This window comes from Aythya ferina (genome assembly GCF_964211825.1).
Source record: "Aythya ferina genome assembly, chromosome: Z".
NCBI lineage: Eukaryota > Metazoa > Chordata > Aves > Anseriformes > Anatidae > Aythya > Aythya ferina.
The window spans coordinates 74,583,349-74,606,615 of NC_140299.1; the positions used below are offsets into that span (position 1 = coordinate 74,583,349).

At 45.4% G+C, this 23,267-nt stretch overlaps 1 protein-coding gene across 1 annotated transcript in view; it reads left to right on the top strand.

Moving 5' to 3' along the window:
- Positions 1 to 5,962: 5,962 nt before the first annotated feature.
- Positions 5,963 to 23,267, top strand: part of SNX30 (sorting nexin family member 30) — a 47,906-nt gene continuing 30,601 nt past the window's right edge. Inside the window, exon 1 of the mRNA XM_084504517.1 lies at positions 5,963 to 6,300. Within this exon, the coding sequence (XP_084360643.1) occupies positions 6,139 to 6,300 (162 nt within the window). The 5' untranslated portion in view covers positions 5,963 to 6,138. The remainder of the gene's footprint in view (positions 6,301 to 23,267) is intronic.

Consider the following 23,267-nt stretch of genomic DNA (forward strand, 5'->3'; position numbering starts at 1 on the left):
AAAAGATTGTAAAATGTAGCATTTATATAGCATCTATTAGGAAGTCATTACAAAATCTCCAGCAGAGTCAAGCATGTGCATGAGATTTAACTGGCTTGGGGCAAAAGCCTGCTCTCTGAAACCTCTGCAGCGTAAGACATGAGTTGTAGCACAGAGAAGGAAGGACTTTTTTTTTTTTTTTTTTTTTTTTTTTTCCAAAATATAGTCAGATTTTAATTTTGGAACATCCTCTAGAATGGTCACACTGCATATTTTTTTCATATATGCTCATGAGCAGACAGATGCTAATGTTATCCTCTCCAAGTATAGCACAGGTGGAAAAAGATAAAGGGGTCAAGGAGGTCCTTTAAATGGTAGGAAAAAAAGCCTTTCCTGCCATTGACCTGACAAACCAGACAAGCCTGACTGTCTGTCTGGTGTGGCCTCCAGCCTACCTTATTGTTTGTTGTCTGTACTGTCTGGAGTGTGCTATGCAGAAGAATCCTATCATTTAGGCTTTAAATAGAACACTTGATGAAAAGCAGGAGGGTTTTACATGTCTGGTCTGGTAAGTAAATTCAACCTGAAGATAGCCTCTTGCTAGTCATTTTAAACTCAGTTGACATTTAATGTCTCATTATCTAACAGGAAGATGAAGATGCATTAGAAAAAGAATGTTATGAAATAGCTTAGGAAGTCCTTCGCAGGCTCATACTGAGCACTTATGAAGCCATCTGCCATTATAAAAACATCCTAAGTGGTATTATTGGAGTACCTGCAATCCAGATCAGAACAGCAGTAACCTACTGGTGCTGCCTATCTTTACATTTGTAAATAGATTATCCTGCAGGTCACTTTCCATGATTACTAAGGAGTTTTTCCAATCCTTCTCATGAATGGAAACACCTTGCCACTAAATTCTGTTGCAGACAAATAGTATATCTGCAGTTGTTTGTATTATCTGTCAGGTGAGGGATTGTTTTAAAGATTTTTTATTTTTTATTTTTAAGAGGATTTGAAAAAGCAATTGAGAAAGCACCCAGTTCTCAGAACCCACCACTAAACTGCTTCCACACCAATAACTGTGAGGGTATTTGGTACATAATACAACTCCACACCGTAGTGCGTAGTTTCTGTTCAAAACTCCCATTCTTGCTTATTCTGGCCTTGGTCCCACCATCAGTAAGAATAACAGGAGATGTAACATAAACAGAAAGCTCTCCATTTGTTGCCAAAGATGCTTAATAGTAACGTATCTCAGCCCTGAATGAGAAAACACTTCTAAACACCAGAAGTAATATGAGTACTTCCCAAACTAACACTGCCATAGTGGAGGTGCAAAAGTATCCCTGTACAGCCCTGCTGTACCCCTGTCACAGGGGCATGAAAAGACAACCTTTTTGTCTTTCCCCTCTCTATTCAACCTGGTAAAATTTTGAAGAGGTGGCCTGTAGGATTTTGATTTCAGAGATATAAAGGCAGAAATATTTTCTCCAGAAAACTTAAACACACAAAACTGGTGACCTTTGTCTTGAAATGATGAGATTCTTGATCCCTACATTTGCTGTTTGTCCTCTTGCTTGGTTAGTGTTATACACATGCCTGTCTTGTTTTATCTTGTTTTTAAGCTGAAATGAAGTAAACATAAGAAATAGTTAAGATTTTAGTAGGAGAGCGTGCAATCTTTTTTTCTGGTTAACCTGTGTTATGAGGTGGGCATTGAATTTCAGTCTCTTTTCAGTTAATCACTGATTTTGATTCCCATTTTGTATTTTGTTCTGTTGCTTTCATGTTTCATGTGCTGATTGTTTTTAACCTGGTGAATGTTTACAAAAAGAAGACTACCAATAGGTATGTCGAGGAAAATATTACAGTCCTAAAATTACACCACTGCAGTTAGTGGTGTGGAGAAGGAACTGGAGAATGGAACGTTACCATCTTTTTTAATCAGTCATAACTTCTTAGCAGAATTGAGACATTTGTTTATTCCAATGTTACTATTACTAGGAAAATAGATACTTTCCTTTCTCTGCTACTGACTGTACTTTCTTTTGCCTGCTGCTGGAGCCAGATGATCCACATGCTGATGCACTTAGATGTATCTGTGTATGGAAGAAGTCAGCTCCATGGCATACCTATTTTTTTTATTTTTTTTTTTCATACACAAAATATTTGGAGTTGCTTAGCTCTTCTGGTGATAATGTTCGAACCATCACTAGTCCTATTACAGGTATGAGAACTTGCTGCTGACTCTTAACTTTTCAAATGCAAGTATTAAAATGTTCTACCTTCTGTCTTTTTGGAGTTCTAGCTCTTGGAAGCAAGTGTTTATACAAGCTTGTCATCTTCCATGTTAAATAAATAAATAAAGGTTTCTCTCATGGCTAAAGAGGAAGTTATAATGAGCTCCTGTGTGCGGTAAGAAGTCGCAGAGAAGACAGCAAAGAAAAGGTCAGTCTGTCGCACACTTTACAAATAGCAAGTTTAAGTTTCATGTATTTTCGTGATTTTTCATTTTTTAACTCTTCTGGTTCTGAGTATGATAGTTTGCATCTGCTACTTAAAGCATATACATCGTTGTTACACCTAGATTGCTGCCTAGGGGGATATTTACAGACTTTGTACTCGTTGAATTCAGAGGAAGGTAGGCACCTGCCTTGCAGTCTCATCTTCAGTCCTTCAGAGATTTACAGATAGATACTCTCACCTGTCTGCTTGGCTTCACAAAATGCATGCTGTTACCAGAAATGAGTTGTAGTGAAGATTCATATTGAAATGATCCAGGGATCAATACAGAAAAGACAGCTAACTGCTCAACAGTTAACTGCCTTGATTTTATAGCACACTAGGTGCTGGAATTCTGAAATTTAAACATGACTAACTCAGTGAGGATTTAGGAACATCACCGTATTAATAATCACGACGTTTCTAGGTTTTCCTGGATACGCCTCCTTCCGTTAACGTCTTCTGAACTTTTTCCAACCAGGTTACAGCTTGCTGCATTCATGAGTGCATTTTACGTACATGGATCCAGTTAGTTTTCTGGAAGCATTTCTAAGTAGTTTGTGTCAAATGAAAAGACCATGGATGACATGCTTCAGCTCCAAGCAGAAACCATGCAGGCAACACAGAGAAATGTGATCAGCAAGCAGAGAGGCATGTTGCCTGGCCATGCAGTATTCATAGGGAGCTAAACCAATAAATAAATTGCTAGAGCTTGGAACTTCATCTTTGCATGTGGGAAAGTTGGGAGGTGACCTCACATTGCTTCAGAAACTAGATATGTGACCTCCTCAGCAACAAGCATTATCTGAATCACGGAACAATTCAGGTTGGAAGGGACCTTGGGAGGTCTCTGATCCAATCTCCTGCTCAAAACACTGTCAGGCATGAAATCACATCAAATTGTTCAGGGCTTTACCCAGTCAGGTCTTGAAAATCTCCAAGGACAGAGAATGCACAGTCTCTCTTGGCAACCCTTTCCTCTGAGGTGCCCTCATGGGGTAGAAGTTCTTCCTGACATCGATCAGAATTGCCTTGTTCAGTTCATGTCTTGTGTCTCTCACCCTCCTGCTGTGCACCACTGCGAAGAGCCCAGCTCCATCTCCTCCGTCCTCCCTGCCCTGCGGGGTACTGGGGGCTGCAGTTAATTGCCCCTGAAGCTGTCTCTGCTCCAGGCTGGAAGAGCCTTGTCCCCAAAGTTTCTGCTTGCAAGGCAACTGCTCTAGCCAGCAGCCACCTCAGCACCCTCCTCTGAACTCCATCTCCAGTTTCCCAGTGTCTTTCCTGTAGTAGGGGGGCCTAGAATCAGACACAATATTTCTGCTGTGGCATAATGAGCGCCAAGGAGAGGTTGATAATCCCTGCCCTCCATCTGCTGGCTACACTGCTTGCTGTTCAGGCAGCCCAGGGTACTGTAGGTCTGCTGCTCGGCTTGCTGCCCACCAGGCCAATGGGTTTAGTGAGCGGGTCTTTTGTGCACACACACTGCCACAGCGTGCCCAGGTTGCTGAATTTTGGCAGTGTTGGTGTGAGCTTCCTTGACGGGCCTCCTTTGGAGAAGGGTTGGAGCTGGAACAAACAGCTGGGTGAGGATGCTTAAAAAGCTCTTGGGAAGTCATAAATGGGCTCAGATGAAGGAAACTGGTTCCTGAGCAGCGTGGCAGAAAGACGAACCTGCCTGCTGGCTAGTTTGTGCTGTTTCCTCTTCCTGAGCGAGAAATTAGTTGCTGTTTCTTAAGTGTAACTAACACGGCATTCTTCACAGCCTCTTTCTCACTGAGGCCTGGGACTTGTTTGGGGTTTTGAGTGTTAACAGCATTCAAACATTGCATAATATTAAGTAGCTACTTACAGCAAGGATTTTTTTTTTTTCTTTTCATTGTGCTTGCTGGGATAAGTAGCATTTCTTTGTGCAGCCGAAGTCCACAGTGCTGCTCTCCCACCTACACTTGTCCTGCTCGTGAGCTGACACCTGCAAAGCTCTGCTCGCCTAGCTTTAGGTGGCAGCGCTGCCCTTTTTGTTTCAGCAGGCTGCACTCCCTCCTTCGGGAGAAATTAAACGTGGGCAAAAAATGCCCACAGCATCTGAGCTCTGCTTGGTCACATATACGAGTGCGTATTTTTATAATTTCTGTTCACAGCTGTAAGGGATTAAAGCAGCCTAACAGAGATCTGTCTCTTCTTCCCCCAGTAGCATGTTATTCTATTACGTCCAGTTAGTGCTGAGCAAATTATTCACAAAGAATAATTCATCACAGATGTGCAGCTGCTTTATCTGCTTGGGGAATGTCTTAAAACAGACCATGATTTTTTTTTTTCTCCCCTTTGCTAACTATTCAGCAGTCACAAATGCTTTATCACATCGTTAACTGAAGATAGATCAGTAGACTGTAATCTGCAGGGATCATTTCTGCAGGACTTGATGCCATCTCTCAGCTTGTTTAATCAAAGTATAATAGAGCCTGGATTTGAGGTTGCCTGAAAAAAAAAAAAATATATATATATATTTTGTTTATCACACAGGATCAGAGTACAGCTTTTCAGTGTGTCTCCCTAGTTTATTTTCAGCGCTTTTTCCTAATTTCTTTTAGTGCACTTTCCTTGGTTATTTTCAGTGTCTTTTTCTTTTTTCAGTTCCTTTTACTATTTTTTTTCAGTACCTTTTCCTAACTTTTTTTTTTTTTTTTCAGTGCATTTCCCTAATTTAAGCGCCTTTTCCCAATTTTTTAATGCACTTCCTTATTTTTTTCAGTGCCTTCTATTTTTAGCACCTTTTCCATTTTTTTGGTGTCTTTTCCTCATTTCTTTTCAGTACCTTTTCCTATTATTTTAGTACATTTTCCTATTTTTTAGTGCCTTTCTCTATTTTTGTAGTGCATTTCCCTAACTTTTTTTTCCAGGGCCTTTTCCTATTTTTTTAGTGCATTTCCCTAACTTTTTTTTTTTTTTTTTTTTTTCAGTGCCTTTTCCTATTTTTTTAGTGCCTTTCCCTATTTTTTTACTGCCTTTTCCTATTTTTTAGTGCCTTTCCCTAATCCTTTCTGCAGTGCATTTTCCTTTTATTTTTTATTTTTTAGTGCATTTTCCTAAATCTTTCCAGTGCCCTTTCCCAATTCTTTTTCAGCAAATTTGTTTTCTTTTTTTTTTTTTTTAGTGCACTTCCTTAATTTTTTTTTTCTTCACTACCCTTTCCTAATTTTTTTTTTTTTCCCAGTCCATTTACCTATTTTTCTTCCCCACTACCCTTCCCCATATTTTCTCCACACCCTTCCCTATCTTCTTTTTTTTTTTTTTTTAGTTTTTCCTCCCCCTTCTCCCCACCTCCCCCAGACCTTACAACCCCCTCCCCACACCACGGCACGCCCCTGGGGGCGCGGCGTGTCCCTTCCCCTCCCCTCCTTTCCCTTCCCATCCCTTCCCTTCCCCTCTCTCCCTCCAGCTCCGTGCCGGGGGCAGGTGGCGCGGGCGGCGGCCGCAGCCCGTGGGCGGGCGGCTCGGGGCCGCTCTCGCTCCTCCTCCTCCGCCGCCGCCTCCTCCTCCTCCGCCGCCGCCTGGCAGCGCGGTGGCGGCGGGCAGGCTCCGGCCGTGGCCCCGCAGAGCCGGGCAGAGCCAAACCGAGCCTCCCCTTGCCTCCCCCTGCCTCCCCCCCCTGCCGCGATGTCGGGCGCGGCGCCCGGCGCCCCCAAGCCGCTGCCGTCCTCCGGGCCGAAGTCGCTGCGGGAGATGCCGCATCCCCTGGCCACCTCCAGCAGCGAGGAGATGGGGCCGGCTCTCAGCCCCAGCCCCGAGCTGCTGCTGCCCCGCGGCGCCGCCGACAAGGTACGGACCCTCGGTTAGGGGGTGGGGGGGGTCGGGGGTAAAGGGACGCCGCGCCCCTCCTCGCCCCCTGCCCTGCCCCAGCACCCCCCTTGCCGAGCACCCGAGGGTGCGAGGGGAAAGGGTGAGGATGCTCTGCGAGGGTTGTCTGTGATTGTGCCTCCCGGGGCTCAGCCCCTGCCTGGTTCCGTGCAGCGGGGATGGAGGAAGGGATAGAGGGATGGGGGGAGGATGCTTGTGCACGAGTGGCCGTGCCTCGCTTTCCCCTTGCTCCTTGAGCCTTGGCGTGTGTCTGCGGTGAAGCACCTGGCCCCTGTGTGCGGGCCTCGGAGGGGATAATCCCGGGTGTGCAGGCATCCTGGTGCTGCCAGCACACCGGTGTCTCCGTGGGCAGGCTTCCTGAAAAGCCTCCAGGTAGGGTGTCCTGGGACCAAGGGGTGCCCGGAGTTAAGTTCGGGATGAAACTTGCTGGGTGTGAGCACCTCGGGGCCAAGCGCAGCATGCAAGAGGTGTTGCAGGGCTGACAACAAGTGCCTGCTGCCCAAGGAACACGCAGGCTTGCTGCCCTCCAGCCTGACACACTCCCCGTCCAGGGGAATGGGCCGAGGTGGCCTCCACGTGTCCCCTTCAGCTGCCCCATACCCGTGTGTGCAGATGCTGCTGTGTGTGCACAGCGTTTGCTCTCGGCTTACCTCCCCTCTGGGAACACGCTCCTTCACCCGAGAGGCTTGCCCGGGAGCTGATGGCTCCCTAGAGGAGAGACGAGCTCGGAGCGGGGCAGATGCTGAAGGGTGCTTCTCTCTGTGTGAGATGAGATTTGCCCCTGCGGCCCCATTGCTGCCTGACAGGGCTGCAGCAACTGGTTGGTGTTGGCAGCTGCCCTCCGGCTCTTGCTGATGCCCAGGTTTTCAGCCTCCGGCTGTGGTCAGCCTGCTTCCCCCTTGATAGGGAGGTTTCTTGCCTGGTGTTTACACCAGCAGCATAGTGAAGTCTGTTTTCTAGCAGCTTTATGCAGTGCTGTCCTGTTGTGGGTGCTCGGCGGCATGGATGTGCTGTAAGTGGGAAAGCAAAAAGGGGCTGAGGTAAGGGATTTTCAGACTTAAGAGTAGTTCCCTGGTTGACCTGGAAATGGCACTGGGGTAATGAGCCTTGCAGAATAAAGGATTTCCAGTAGGAAGCGAGCAGCATTCTTTTTTTTTTTTTTTTTTTTTCTTTTTTCTTTTCTTTCCTTTTTTTTTTTTTTCCGTCTAGCTGAATTAGCAGAAAAAGCCAAGCATCTGATCCTTCTGGTGGAAGCAGTCCAGCAGCTCTGCTGCGTGAAGGCTATCCCTTCCTCAACTTCACACCTGCAGCACTGGCCAGAAACAAACGGGTTGACTTCTTTCTCGCTTCGTGAAAAACTTCAGTGAGCAAACAGGTGTTCCTAAACTTAATAGCACACTCCAGCTGTCAGAGTAGTCTGGAGAGTGAGTGTGATAACTGGAGGTAAACAGAGCCTTTTAGGTGGTTAGTATCTCTCCTCATCTTGATCTCTGGTGGTGGGTGACTGGTCCCTGGAGAGGCTCGCTCTCTCATCTGCTCGCAGCGTGCAGATAGCTCCAGTCGATGGGTAACAGAGGGAGGTTAGTATTCACGTCTGACGCAGGTTGAAAGCTCTGCATCTGTTGTTTATTGATCCAGCAACAGGAGCCGTGCTCGTCTGTTCTCCTGGCCTTTCCACGGGTCTGTTTTGGAGGCTCTGGTGGAGACGGGCACCACTGCAGGAGAAGTTTGGGCCGAAGCCTCTCGCGTCAAGGTGTCTTAGAGTCAGTAAGCCTCTGTAAGAAATGCGGCCCTTTAGCAGGACCCTCTAACAGGGGTGTCCTCTAGCAGAGGGACAGCACAGTTGCTGACCCATCACCACGAACTGACTGCAGGTTCTTGCTATCTGCTCTGAGCAACCACTTCCTAAACGCTGCTGCAAGGTAAATGCACCTCCTGCCCTGAGACTGGGATACTCTTGGAGGGGAAAGTGCAGGAGCAGGGGAGTTTCTCTGTCCTTAAAGCAGCGCTTCAGTTTCCACTGCCACAGCTGCGCGGGCTGAAGTGGTTGAACCTCTGCCATCGCTGCTTTGTGTTCTTTAAAGCACAGTTTTCTAGCCTTTTTGGAGCAGCTGAGTAAGGACGCTACCTTATCCTGAGTCAGAGGAACCAGGAGGACAGGAATATTGCCTGCATGTGTCTTGCTGTTTTTTTTGTGTGTGTGGTTTTGTTGTTTTTTTATTTTATTTTATTATTATTATTCAAACTTCACAATAATCTAGTAGCTTAGCCCCTGCCTGACTTTGAAGTCTGACAAACCTTTGGTTTCTGTTTAAGATCAGTGGCAAATGGTATTAGAGCAGTGAGTGGATCGTGGGAAAGGGAAGGGAAACAGTCTGCTATTTTCTGTGGCTTCTCTGGCTCAGAGGCCCTCTGAGTGGCAATAGATGATTTCTCAAGTACTTTGGGTCTTATCAAGAGGGCTAGAGAATATTCATTGTCTGAAATAACGTCTTCATCCTGATGTGTAGGAGACAGCTGTTTTAACAGCCAGGAAACCTTTATTTCTGAGCAGCATCTAACGTCTTAAATGAAGTGGACATATCTGGCTACATGCTTAGGATTCACAGTGGTTCTGCGACAAACAAAACGTGTGAATTGTAAGCTCTTATCTCCAAAGCATTTCTGCACTGCCCTGATCTTTCTAGCCGTTGCATTCTGCTCCCCTCAACTCTAATTGCACAAAACACTGGTTGCCCTGATGTCTGACCACCACGAGCTTTTTCAGGCTTATTTACCCTTTTACCCTTGGTAGCCTCCAGCTGAAGCTGAGCCTGAGCAGCGCTGACCCCCTGGCATCAGCTGAGAGGGAAACATGCAGGAGGAAGAAATCCCTCAGGGTATGTGGCAGTGTCCAGAGCAGAAATAAAGCAAAAAGCTCAGTTTTGCAGCTCTTACAGAGCTTTTGGAAGGCATGCATGTGAGCTAATTGAGGTCTGCTTTTCGGAGCAGATCTTCTGCAGAAGGTGGTAAGACCAATGGGGAAGTGTCAGTGTGATATTTTTTTTTTTTTTTTTCCTGGAGGGGGGAGGAAAAAAAGGAAGTTTGGTTGGTTGTGCCTGCATCGCTCTGGTTCACAAGTCTGTCTCTTTTGATGCTGAATTTGCCCTATCCTCTGACACTGAGGATAAAAGGCATTATTAAGAGCTTGCTGGGTTTGGAGCAGAGGTGAGATGTACGTGATGTGCTGATGTCCGATTGTACCCAGATGCTTGTAGAAGCATGGTACGACTTGGGTTGCAGCCCCACGGAGGTTTTGCAGATGTAACAGCCTGTTGCTAAACGTTGGAAGCACCAGGCTGTGCAGAAATAGAAGTAGTGTCCTGTATGGCTTACTTCTGCTATCCTCTAGCTGTTGTCTTTGTAGTCCTTCTAGCGTTGTGTCATAGAAGCAGCTTCCTAGCAGGGTGGTGTTGGCTATGCTTCCTGTGGTCTGCACCCAGACTGGCAGCTGTTGCACAGGGTGCTAACTCCCAGTGCTGGGTTCCTGCCTGCCACTCCTAAAGCCCTCATGTCCCGCCTGTGCTGGTGTCACAGTTTGTGTGGATCTCTTCAGTGTGTGAGATAACACGCTCTGTACGTTGGACTTGGTTTTATGAGCTCATTAGGAGGGAAGACAAACAATAGCTTGGTCCTCTTCATACACACTAGTCTAAAATGAATTCACTAATTTGTCACTTAATTTATGAGGTTTCTCACTTATAAGTCCTCTGACTTGTGACTTTTAACTTCCATGCCTGTAAGCAAAATAGTTCCCTAGATGTGAGCACTTATCCTCCCTCCTCTGCCACGGCTCAGGCGTCCCCTGTATCACACCAGGAAGCATGAAAACCTCGGAGGTCCAGGCTCTGTTGGATCCACTTCAGAAATGTTTTGGGTGAGTTGGCACATAAATAACTCACAGTTTAAAGGTATGGTCTGTACCATTTCCACGGGTTAGTGGATTCTGAGGAGACCACTGACAATCAATGTGCAAGAATTATGACTGCAGGAGGCAGTGAGCTGCAGGTAATGGCCACGCAGTGACCTTTATCTCTTCCTGCCCCTCCTGCCTTGCTTACCTGTTGCTCTTGCTTTGATCTAGTGGTGCTGCTCCCAGCGTATATCGGGACTTAGCGTGAGCTGTGTGCTAGCTAACAGCTGAGCAGGAGCTAAGTGAACAGCCACACCTAGAGATCAGACAGGCTTGTCCTCTTTCGGACATTTCTGACCACCTGATACTGTCCTTTGTGGCCAGCCGCCTGTAAGCTGTTTTGCTTTTCTTCTTGGAAGATGTGCCTGACTTCTAGTTGGTTATATTAAAGAGTAGACAGCTGAGCTGCGCTTCAAGGCTATTTTACAGGTAGCACGCATCAAGCAGACTGAATGTGAATTACCAGGCTTGCAATGCACAGCTTGAAATTTGCTAATGCGTGGAGGTGGCCATTCGAACTCCAGCTGGGAACTTCGCTGTACTCACTGAAAGCTTGCTTTCACGTGATCCTGTGCTCATCTGATTCGCTCTGGTGAACCCAGAGGCCTGTGTTAGTGCCTGATGGAGTGAGTATAAATACTTGGTGTGGCTGCTGGAGTGCTTTTTACTTAGCACTCATATTCTGGAGGGGCGCCTGGCGGCTCCCTAACAGAAATATGCTGAGAGTCTTGAGCTCTACTTCCAGCCTCCTTGGTTGCAAGTTTAATTATTGATCTTAACTTCACCCACCCACAAATGAAACCATTTTGCAGTATAATCTGAAAGCTTAAAATAAATCTGCTTGGGCTTCTACAAACCTCTTCCTTCTCTGACTAAATGAGAACTCTTAGATGAGCACTACATTTTGTTCTTGGAGTAGGCTGGAGGTAAATTCTCAGTCTTTGGAGAGACTGAGAATTACAGAAAGTTGGGAACTGAAGTGGGTGAACTCATGAAGCAATGTCAGCGTGGACGAACCAAACTTGCTTCCATTTATACAGGAACATGAGACTTGACAATCACACAGTAGCTGTGGTTGGATGGCACCTTTGGAGATCTTATAGTCCACCACCCTGCTCAGAGCTGGGCTAGTTACAGCAGGCTGCCTAGGACTCTGAAGTTGGTATTTGAATATCTTTTTTGAATATCTCTAGAGTTAGGGACTCCAACCTCTCTGGGATTATTTTTTTTTTACTGTAAGGGTGGCTGTCTCTTGGAATGCTTTTTTTTTTCTCCTGTTGAAATACAGCAGATTTCATTTAAATGTGTGCCCGCTGCTTCTTGGTCTGTTGAGAGGACTCCGTCGCCAACTTCCGAATGCCCTCCTGTAGGTATTTATCCCCTGAGCATTCACTTCTCCAGGTGCACGGTCCCAGCTCTCTCTTCCTCTCCTCTTACAGCATGCTCCAACTCCTGATCTGTCATCTTGTCCCGTTGCTGGACTTGTTCTGCTGTGCCCATGCCTCTTGTACTGGGGAGCCCAGAAGAGGATAACACCCTCTATTTACCACTGATGAGACACTGGGGGAAGGATCGCTTCCCTTCACCTGCTGGCAGCTGCCTGCCTGAAGCAGCCCAGCAGGCTGTTGGCTTGCTTTGCCATGAGGTATATTGTTGGCTTACGGTTAACTTTTCCACCAGGATTTGGTGTGTGTGTATGTATGTGATGGTGGCTGTTGCGTTATTCTTCTGCCATGCTGCTTTTTTAAGCCAGACAGACCCCAGCATGTACTGCTACATAGGGTTACTCCTGCCAGGTGCAGGACTTTGCACTTCCTCTTGCTGAATTCTTGTTGAATTTCACGATCTTCCTGCCAGCCCGCTTCTCCAGCCTGTTGAAGTCCCTCTGAACTGCCATACAACCATCTGGCTGGCCAGGTGTTCCACCCAGTTCTGTATCACCAGCAAACTCGCCGAGGGTGTGCCCATTCCCATCATGTAGGTCATTAATGGGCATGTTTAACAGGAGCCCTGTTACTGACTCCAGACGTACTCAGCTGCTGACTGCCCTCCAGCTGGAGCTTGAGGGATCACAGCAATTCGAGCTCAGCAGTTCAGCCCGTTGAGTCCACTTCACTGTACGTGTGCTTAGCTTGTGCCTCATCAGCTTTTCTGCGAGGATGTTATGGGAGGCGGTGGTGAAAGCCCTCTTCAAGTTGAGATAAACAACATCAGTGCTGTCCACTTAACCAGCAAGCAAGTCACGTCCTTGCAGATAGTATTGGGTTGGTTAAACATGACTAGACTTGAATAAATCCATGCTGACTTCTCGTCACTGTGTCCTTTACGTGTTTCGAAATGGTTTCCAATCTAATTTGCTTGATTAACTTCCCTGGGTTTGAGGTGAGGCTGATGGGCCTGTAAATCCCTCAGTAAACCTTGGTGGAGGGATGAGTGACATTGGTTGCTGCTGTTGTCCCCCACGCTTCCCATCTTCAGGAACCTCCCCTCATCATCATCATAAAGACAAGATAATCAAAACTGACATTAGTGACATCGCCTGGCTCCATCAGTGCTTGTGGGGCCATTCCACCGTGTCCAATGGGTTTGTATCTGTCCAGTTTGCTGAAATGTTACCTAACCTGGTGGTCCTCAACTGTTGTTAAGTTTTCCTTTTTCCAGACTTTCTGACTGGCCCTGGAGGCCTTACATTCTTGAAAGTCTTAACAGTAAAGGCTGAGGTGAAGAAGGCACTTGAGGGCCTTGGCCTTTTCTGTGTCCTCTGTCATCAGGTTCTCTGCCCTATTCGATATCAGGACTGCATTTTCCTTATTCTTTGTTTTGCTGCTGATTATATCCACAGAAGCCTTTTATTGTTCTCATCCTCTGCCAGATTCAGCTCCATCCCGCTAATCCCATCCCTGCATGCTTGTACAGTGTCTCTATTCCTTCTGGGTCATCAGTCCCTGCTGCTGCCTCTTTTGTGCTGGCTTTTTATATTAGAATTTAGTCAAGAGCTCCTTGTCTGTGTATATGCAGACCTTCAGCCACCTTTGCTGGATTTTCTGCTTACTGGGATGGACCAGTTTTGAGGCTGGAGAGGTGCTCTATAAAAATCAGCTGGCTCTCATGGATGCCTTTTCTCTTCCACACCGTATTCATTCTTCCTAGCAGATCCATGATGAAGCCAAAGTCTCCTCCCTGTAAGTCTGAGGTTGTGATCCTGCTCTTTGCTTTGTTTCCACATCTCAGAGGCCTTAACTCCACCAGGTCATGTCTACTGTAGTTGAGGCAGCCATCTACTTTCATGTGCTTCATTCAGATCTTCATTTTTTTTGTTAAGAATAACTGTACTAAAGTTCAGTGAAGCATCTCCCCTTGACAGCTTATTAATCTCCTGCATGTCAGGAAGTTCTTATTGATGCACTACAGAAACCCATTTAGACTGGTGTCACTTCTGCTGTGTTGTCCCTCCGGTGTGTATCAGCACGGTTCAAGTCACCCATGAGGGCTAGGACCTCTGAATGTGAGGCTTCTACCAGTAAATTCCTGCAGGTCGGGAGGACAGAGGGAGGACTGCCAGTTTGGTTGAAGAGCCTTTCTCTTAATAGTGTTGGTTCCTATAGTTGCTGTGGGTCACAAATAACAGTGATTGAGAATTCACTTCAGCATGAAGCTCTTCTCCTGACTTTTGGGAAATTCTGTGGCCTTCTTCCCAAGTGAATGGAGAGGTTATGCTACATAATGGATGTAAACGTCCTGAACCACATTTCTTAAGCCGTGGAGCTTTTAGATATAAGCACTTATCTGCCACATGCTTGTCTTGTTCCTACAACTTGAGTTTTGGATGGCTGTTTGAAGGAACTGCTGTCTCTTCTTTTGCCTGGTGTGTGTGCATGCGTGTCTGGCAGGTCATTTCTAGGCAGTAAAAGAACTGACTCAAACCTGGCATGGCTTCCAACTTGCTATCAGTGCTCTACCAATAGTCAAGCTGCTGGAGGAATCTAGTATCCTGTTGGTCTTAATGGTGGTGATTAGACCTGCTTTCTTTAGCTGTTTTGGAGGTGTCCCATGGCAGGGGGTTGGAACTGGGTGGTCTTTAAGGTCCCTTGCAACCCAAACCATTCTGTGATCTTACTGAAAGGACAGAGTTCTTGTCTCCTTACCGTAGCCAGCCTGGGGTGTAATGGTGTGGAAGCACATTCATCAAAGCATGGCATAGTTGCTTTCAGTTGCCTTTATTATAGAAGTCTCTTGGTAAGGGTGCTTTAGTAATACCTTACCGTACAGGTGCTCTAGAATTATAGTGAAGCTCTATGTGGTGGTCTCTTTGTGATCTGCATCTTCTCAGCACAGCCAATTTCTGTGGAATTTGCAATTCCCTTCTCTTCTGACCAAGGCAAAGGGATGGCTAACACGTGGACAAACACTTGCATTAAAGTAGCCGTCTTAGTAATGTTACTTTTTAAAACTTGCCATCTGGTAAAAATGAGCATGGCTTCTACTGTACAACTGAATTACTACTTTGTGGGTCTTATTTTAACTTAATGGAGGGAGGGAGGGATATACTTTGAGGTTTAATTCAGTGTTGCACAGCTTTCATGGTCTTTTCAAAAGGATTGCTTTAATGGTGGTTTAATGAGACAGCACTGAAAACATATTAAAAATGTACATACAGGAACTCAGTTCTTAGCTTCAGCTGGATTTTAGAAGGGTGAGTCTTGGCAATGGCTTTTTGTAAGCCATTGTGGAAAAAGTTATACTTGGTGGTCGGAAAGAATCTTTTGGGCTGCTTCTGCTGGAACTTCTCGGGCCTAGCAGAGCTGCTGGATGCTCTCTGAGCTCCCGGGTGGGGAGAAGGGGAGAGTCTAGGACATAGGATAAGCAGATTAAAAAGCTCTTTTTGTCTGCTATTTGTGCACATCCTTCTCTATAGGTTCCTTAGGGGGTTGTGATAAATGTCAGGCAGCATTGTCCCTGTAACTAATGATCAGAGGGGTAGAGGGTAGAGCCCAAGGCCTTCCTGTTGACGTACTGATCTGGGAGACATCAGCTCCAGGATTAATCTTCAGGCTGTTGTCCTGATGTCTTCTAGCATCGTGGGCTACTTCTGTGGTATCTCAAATAGATCATCTGGCTGTCACACTAGCCGCTCTCTTCCTTATCTGAGATGGAAAGCTGGTCTCTGTAAAATAGGTCAGGAGTTGAGACAGGAGCTCTTAAAGTGCAAGGAGATGCAGCTCAGTGTTGCTACGTGAAAATCTGTTCATGATCTCAAGGACAGTTTAGATGTTGCAACTTGCGGTTATCAGTTACCATGATTTCAGTATGCAGAAGGTGAAGCACCAATTAAAAATGGTATTTGTTCATGTGTATTTCTGAATTAACTTCACTGACACTCGTTCTCTGCAGACCATGAGCAAGATCTTAAATGCTGAGCTGTCCTGACTCCTTAAGCTGTGGCTGCCTGAGCCTGCTGTGCAGTGCAGCTGAGGCTCCAAGCTGTTGTGGCTGGGGAAAATCACTCCCATCACTAGGCTGAAAGGGGACAGAAAGCTGTCTCTGCATTCCACCCCCAATGAAAAAAACAAACAAAACAAAAAACACCACCACCGCCACAACAAAACAAACAAACAAAAAAAAAAACAACACCAAAACCAACCAACCAAAACCCTGTACTTTGCAGTTTGTGGCAGGTACGGCCTTGAGGTAAGAAACCTCACAGTAAATTCTTGAAAAACAAATGCATCTCTTTCTCTTACAGTGACTAAGGGCAAGGGAACTCACGGCAGCTAGCTACTAGCAGCACTGCAATGACAAGCTGGGGGTGGAAAACATGCAGTGAGTTGCAGCTGTTTAATGAGTTAGAATTCCCAGTGCTGGACCAGCCTACAGAACAATCTGACAGATTAATTTCTGGAATGCGTTTTATGGGAAAATAAAACTAGGGGGGTAGGAGGAGGTGTTGTCTTCTGTTGTAGGTAAACTTTGAATGCCCAATCTGTTGATTCTTAGCCAAATATTTCACAGAAATCATAAAGTGTCTGAATACTTGGACTTGCTGGGGACTTGAATTTGTGGGTCTAGTTGAAATTGTTCTGAAAATAAAGGCAATAATCCAACGTACATACAACAGGCACTGAAAGACTTCAGCCAACAGCTCTGCTTAGAATGGTCATCAAAGCATAAATTGTTCTTGAGAACATCGCTGCCTTGTGACCACATCCAGAGCTTCTGCACTGTTTCTTCAATGCTGCCATAAGCAGTGGGTGAGAAGCTGCTTTGGAAGGGAGAAAAAATCCTGAAGACAGACTTCTGCTTGACTCAGGTTTGTGTTTTTATGGGTCTTAAGTTGAAGAGGACTACACTAGTGTATGGGAGCAAAGGCATCAGAAACTTATGTTCTCCAGGAAAAAAAAAAAAACAAAAAACAACAAAGTGTAAACAGCATCTGGCTTTACTTGCTTCTAAATGGTGCCCTAAAATAGAGGAGTGTGGACCTTCCTGTGAGGAATAGAACCAGTGTCACCGTCTAGGAAAGGAATGGTGGCAGTGGTTCGTAGTATTGTGAATGATCAGATGGCTTATGGGCCTGGCTCTTTGTTCTTCTGTGCTCTAACCTCAAGCTGACCTTAAGCCTGAAAAAACAAGCTCTGCTAAACCACCCTAACACTGCGTGTCCGATGAACGCTAGTAGCCTTTCAAATCCAAAATACTGACACGTGACAAAGCTTCTCCCTGTCACATTTACCAACGAAGCTGTTACTACACTGCCTCAAAGCTGTGTCCTCCCAGGGAATTGCTGCCTTACCCTGCTTTAAAGGAACTGGCTGTATCCTTCTGAACGGCATCCTAGGATCAAAAAAAATACCTTAAAGTCTGTCTGCGTAGTTGGTCTCGCTTCTTCAGTAACTTTGAATGATAGGATGTGTTTCCTGAAAAGAATATGCTGCAGTGCAGGTCTTGCTCAAGGGCAGAGAAGCCTCCTCCCCCTTGGTGCTGCATATGGTGTTAGCAACAGCTATTTTCTACAACTACAAGCTCAACAGTGAAAGCACTGACACATTTAGGAGTGGTAAATTACTACTATAGACAATACTCAAACCCATGCTTATCTGGGTAGAATTGGCACCTTTGCTGTAGCTTTTTAGATGCTAGTATAAGGCCAGCTGGAAGTGAAAGTCGTGGTGGCTGCCAATACAAAGCTGTGTTTTGGACTGTCACCAAGAAAATCCCTGGAAAGATTTTAATCAATACCACTTATTGCCAGTGATCAGTTGGGGCTCTTCAGGATTTGTATGCTGACTTTCATTTCGCTGACCACAGTGCTCCTGGATCAGTATGCTGCACGTGAAGCTGTGTGTGCTAGCTGTCTGTCTGTGCCACATGGCTGTCACAAGCCTAGGCCATATATATCAAAGGTGTTTCTGTAGACAAATTAGACTGTAAATCACAAAACTTGTTTCTTACCTGTCTCTCTCCAGATTAGTTGCTTCTCATAGTGTGAGGAAATACTGCACGGGTGATTTTCCTCGCTTGCCTTCCTTGAAATGGAGAGTGAAGCAATTTAATTTTTTTTTTTCTTCTAGCAGATAAACACTTTGTTTATTTCCCCCTTATGGAGCAAATGCAATTTTGCTGGAAAATGTCTTGTTTATTGGCAAATGTGATAGAGGACTATCTCTTACACTGTACCTGCATGAACTAACTGAGAGCTCCCCCAAGAACACACTCCTCCAGCTCTTCCAGAGCTTGAGACGAGAACGTGGGGTGAATAGATGGTCTGACTTGCGGTCATGAAACTCTACTGATCCTGTGTGGGGGGAATGCTTATAATGCAGCCCATTTAAAATGGTTAGCACAAGAAACCCACATCATAATGCAATATGGAAATGTATCCTTGCCTGTTTTAAACACAGTACTGATCAGGATAGAGTGCTTTTCAGCCTTTTATAATCTTTTATTTCCTTCCTGTTTCTTCCTTCTTCTCCCCACCTCCTTCCTTCCCCCCCGAAAAATACCAAAAACAAACAAACAAAAAAAAACCAACAACAAACCACAGCTTTGCATCTGTTTGCATTTTAAAAATACTGCTTTTCACTCCTGGGAGCATCTCAGCCGTATCAGTGCTTTGGTATCACTGGTATCAGAAGATGAAGTCTGACCCAGCTAAATCTGTTTCTCCTACTAGAGCATGAACAGGAAAAAGTGATGCAGGGTATGTCTGCAGAACTTTGACACAATGCCGTTTGTCTCTAGGAGAAAGCAGTTTAGTTTAGACAAGCTTAACAAACTGTTCCATCTGTAATTAGATATAAATCTGCCTTCTTGGATTGGGGATGACTCCTAGTCACATGCTGGATTCAGAGTTTTCCTGCCTGTGGTCTGATCCCTGGCTGCTGCTCTGCTCTTTGAAGGGTCAGAGCTAAGGTTCCGAAAACAGACCTTTAAACAAAGCCCTGTGTTTGTTAGATGTGCTAATTAAAGGTGCTCTTTAGCATGTTAGAATGGGTGATGCTCTTCCGGTGTGCACAGAAGCCTTCTGATAGTAATTAAAGTCTTGTAACAAGCAATATTCTCGAAGCAAACTCCTTGCAGATGGACGTGGAACCTAACACAGCTAGAGGACAGTAATTAAAGTCTTGATTCAAGCAGTCTGCATTTTCTAAATGTTTCTGCAAACATGTAGCTTCTGCTGTTTGTGGAGGTCTTTGTGCTCTGAGGACAGAATGGAGTAGGGTCCTGCTGCCTGTTCCCTTCTGCTGAGGACTGGAAGGACAAAATGACACAAGTCTGCTCTGCGAAAGGATGCAAATCCAAGCCTGCACAAACATTAAACTCTCTTGCTTTCCATCAGGCCACAGGCACTTTTCTGCTACTTTCTACAGCTTAAACACGACTGTGAACTAATCTTGCTGGGTAGTTGCCAGACTGGCTTTTTTTGCTTGGAAAGTGCTTTGTAAACAGATGTAGAAGCTAACCTTGGATCTGGGAATGTTTCTTTGAAGAGAACAGTTCATCCTGTGGATGTGTAAAAATATCTCTTCGCATATTAAAATACCTTGCCACAGTAAGGAAGCTGTAAGATGAGGCAAACGTCCAATAACTCCTCACTTTGCCTTCTGTTCAAAGGATAGGGGGAAGTGCGTATCAGCTTAGTGAGAGTTAATTAGTCAAAAGTATGTCCTATCCCTTTCCATTTAGAGTCCACTCCAAATAACAACCTGTTTCAGTCACCAGGTGTTTGGTCCCAAAAGTGTTTTGGCCTTTGTGTGCAAGTAGCACAGCTTATTACTACTATTGAAAGATACTGCTGTAAAAACATCTGTGAGATTCCGCTCAAGATCCTCATTTTTAAACTAACCTGAACTGCATTTAATTTTGTGTGATATTGCACAGTTCCCCTTTCAGACTAGGAAAAGAGGCCACCCTCTTAAGAGCTCTGTGAGAAGAGACAGGCACATAGCCAGACCATACGAACAGATGGTCTGGTTGGGAATTGACACCTTCCTATAACCCTCCATGCTGCATGCACAAGAAGGCTGGAAATCAGGCATATTGTTGCTGAGGCCCTGAAGACTTCTGTGACATGGTTAGGAGACGGGTTGTTGCTCTTGCTGAAAATACCATTTGCAGGAAGCCCTTCTATGCCCACAGTCTTGCTCTGGTTAGCTTAGTTGTGATGACTTTGGGAAAACAAACCACAGAATAAAATAACCCATCCTATAAAACTTGGCTGTTAGCCTGAGGGCAGAGGTGGGAATCCCATGACCTGCACGAGAAGGCTTGGAAAGTGCTCATGTCAGTCATGTAGTGTCTCTGAAGTTTGCTCCAACATTTCTAGGTCCAGTCAAATAGGCTGATGTGCAGAGATACTTGTCCAAGTACAGTACTTTGGTAAGCAGCAATGTGCCCAGGTCTTACGTGGTACCAAGCTGCATGTCATCAAGATCAGCCTTTGCATCTGGAATTCATGTGTTTTCTGCGATACTGAGGAGTCTGTTTTCAGGCAACTCAGACCTACAGAGCAGAAATGCTAGTTTGAGTGATGAGCTACAGAACAAAGTCATCAGGGCTCGTGGGTTGGCAGCGTGCTGTACTCTAACACCTATTTAAAATATCCCAAGAGCGAACTGATACGGTCTCTATCTAGTCACATCTCAGAAGCAGCTTTCTGGTATGATGGACAGAATACCAGTGCTACCACTGGAAGTACAGGATTCATGCTGTGAACAAGTCTGTGAAGGCTGTTAACACCAGCTTTTTTAGTGTTCTTGAGAATATTTTACATTTAAACCATTTTAGCTTTCCAGACACCAGCAGCAGTTCTGAATGCCTTGAAACACAAGGAGAAAAGTCTGATGGTTCCAATACTAGAAATGAAGCAGTGAGATTTTAGGTTGTAAGGTCACTGATGAAGGCAGGGTTAACTGCACCACTTGCCTCTAAACAGCAGCATTTCTTTACGGCCTCTAAATGTCTCTTATGTTATCTAATACCTGTTGAATGAGAACAATGTGCTTGCAACATCAGGTAGCTTCAGGCTAACCCTTACCAGAGATGAGTTTATCCATGCTTGGACAACCTAGATGAACCACTTCTTCCTTCATGAGCTACTCCTTCAATACCTGTGCTGTCTAGGTAAGCCATACACCAGCTCAGGCAGGATAGGTGGAAATTAACATTGAATTTTTAGAAGCAGGGGGATTGAGCAGCTGCCCTTAGCTCACCAAGACTTCATGATCTTCACTTGAAGATAAGCCAACACCTACAGAATTTTAGGCCATTTTTTTTAGGCTTCAAGGGTTGAATCCTGGATGCATTTCCCAGTGTGTACTACTCCACTGGGGGAGGCTGCCTTCCAGGAGGCTGAATACCAAGCTCTTGAGGTTTTATTTTATGTGGATCCAAGCTGCTCTGTAAAGCCAGAGTTTTGGAAAGTCTCCTGGGGGCATGAAGGAAGTGGAAGATGAGATCAGCTGGAAACTTCCAAACTCATTCTGCATCTCACATGCGGACTTCAAGTTTTTAAAATTCTGCTGATTTCTAAACTTGGATGAGTTGAGCTTCTTGATGGATTTTAGGACCTGTTTCTGGGCAGGCTAACCAATTGTGGTGTTTAGGCTGCATAATCCTTGAAAAGAATGTGAAGCTGCTTCCTTACCAGATAGCAACCTGTATAGTTGGCAGGGCTCATACATCTCCAACAGACAGCTAGCTTCTACTTGCCCTGCACTCTAGGAAGCCAAATACTTGCTTCTAGGGTCATCTAGTCCCATGTATCCATAAGCTTGTGTGTCTTCAGGGATCTGCAAGCTCTGCAGGAATGTGTGAGGAGTCTGAGTGTCCATAGGCAGTTGTACAAATGTGCACAAAAGAAAGAAGTAGTCACAAACCTAGAGGCTTGAATGTTGTATTTCTGCCATAGGTTGTGATCTAGGCCTTCCTAGACCTTGCCCCTGCTCAGCTTCAGAAGGGGACAGCTAGCCTGAGGAGGTGAGGGGCAGAGGCTAAGGATCTTTGCTTTAGGAGAAACTTTGAAATTCGAAGAAGTCATGGATGCACCCTAGGACTTGAAGAGTCTGTAGCTGTAGGCAGGACCTGTCCTTCATTTAATTTACCTGGCCAGCAGAAGCAGCCTTTCCTTCTCCCAGTTGTGGTTCTGCTCAGATTTGTGGCAGGATGACTACTGTAGCAGGTGCAGTAAGGAAGAGGAAGTTTGGTTTTTGTTTTTTTCTTCCTGTGAAGAGCGGTGTAAGCAGTAGGTACCTGCTAGAACTTGGACAGTGCTGATCTCTGATAATGCAGCTAGGTAATTAAAACAGCGGATGAGCAGCTGCTTGGCACAGTGAAGGTGAAACTGATGCACGAGTCTCTGGCACTGAAGTCAGATTCTTTGTTGTATGAAACAATTAATATTAGTAAGTAGTATTTCAAATGCTCATGGGTATAACCATGCTGGCAGGGAATGGTGCAGATGGCTGCAGATCTCTTTTCCTGCCAGGCTTTGCAGGACCGACTCCTCTTTCTGTGGTAAAAGTAGACTAGAACAGATGATGCAGTCTTGCTTCCCCAACTGCAAAAAAAAATCCCACAAGTCCCATGGAAGAAAGCCAGTGCCAATTAACATGACGAGGAAGTGCTCTGTCTCAGGATTGCAGCCTGAGATAATTTAGATTGCTGGGCCATCTGCTGTGACACTTTAAAGCCTACCTCTTTCTAGCAATAGCTGAGACTAGCAAAGGGATTCAGCCTGGTGCTAAACAAAGGCTCCAGCAGTCATGATCATTGTTTCTTATCTCGTGCAGTTAGCTAGGAGGCTCCACCCATTACTAAGGACAAACGCTTGGCTTCTAACTTGGCCTTCAGCTGCTGAAACCAATCCAAGTAGCAAGGCATGGTGCCAGCCGTGACTGTCTGGGGAGGGATCTGCCACCACAGCAGAGGCTGTGTAGCACAGTACTGCTTTAAACGCACAATTCCTCTGTCCTTTCCCGTCATCACAGCTAGCAGCCCTCCTGCTCCTGACCAGAGGTGCAATGGAAGTGTTACTTGACCTAGGCCTGGAGTGGAATTCATCCAGACTGAAATTGGTAAAGCTGTCGCAGCCTTCATTTTTTAAGGCCTGCGACATCCCACAGAACCCATGGCTGCAAGAACGTAGTTGAGGAGGCTGGAGTAAGATTCCAGCCTTCACAAACCTCTGTCCTGCTTAAACAGTGTAAGATGTGATAGTGTGGTTATTGTCGTCTCCTAACAGAACTGGTGAGGAAAGTCCCAGATCTCATGCACGTGGCTGTAAGCTTCACCTCTCATCCTTCCTCCAGTTGTTCTAACACCTTGATATAGTATTGTTATATATTAGGCATATTCCATTGTACTCTTTAAGCTGTCATTTGGAAGGGTTTTGTTAACAGGCTTTCAAGAATCTCCTTTGTAATCAGGCTTAAACTGTTTCCAGAAGTTAATTCATTTCCATACTGGAAGCTTAGGACTC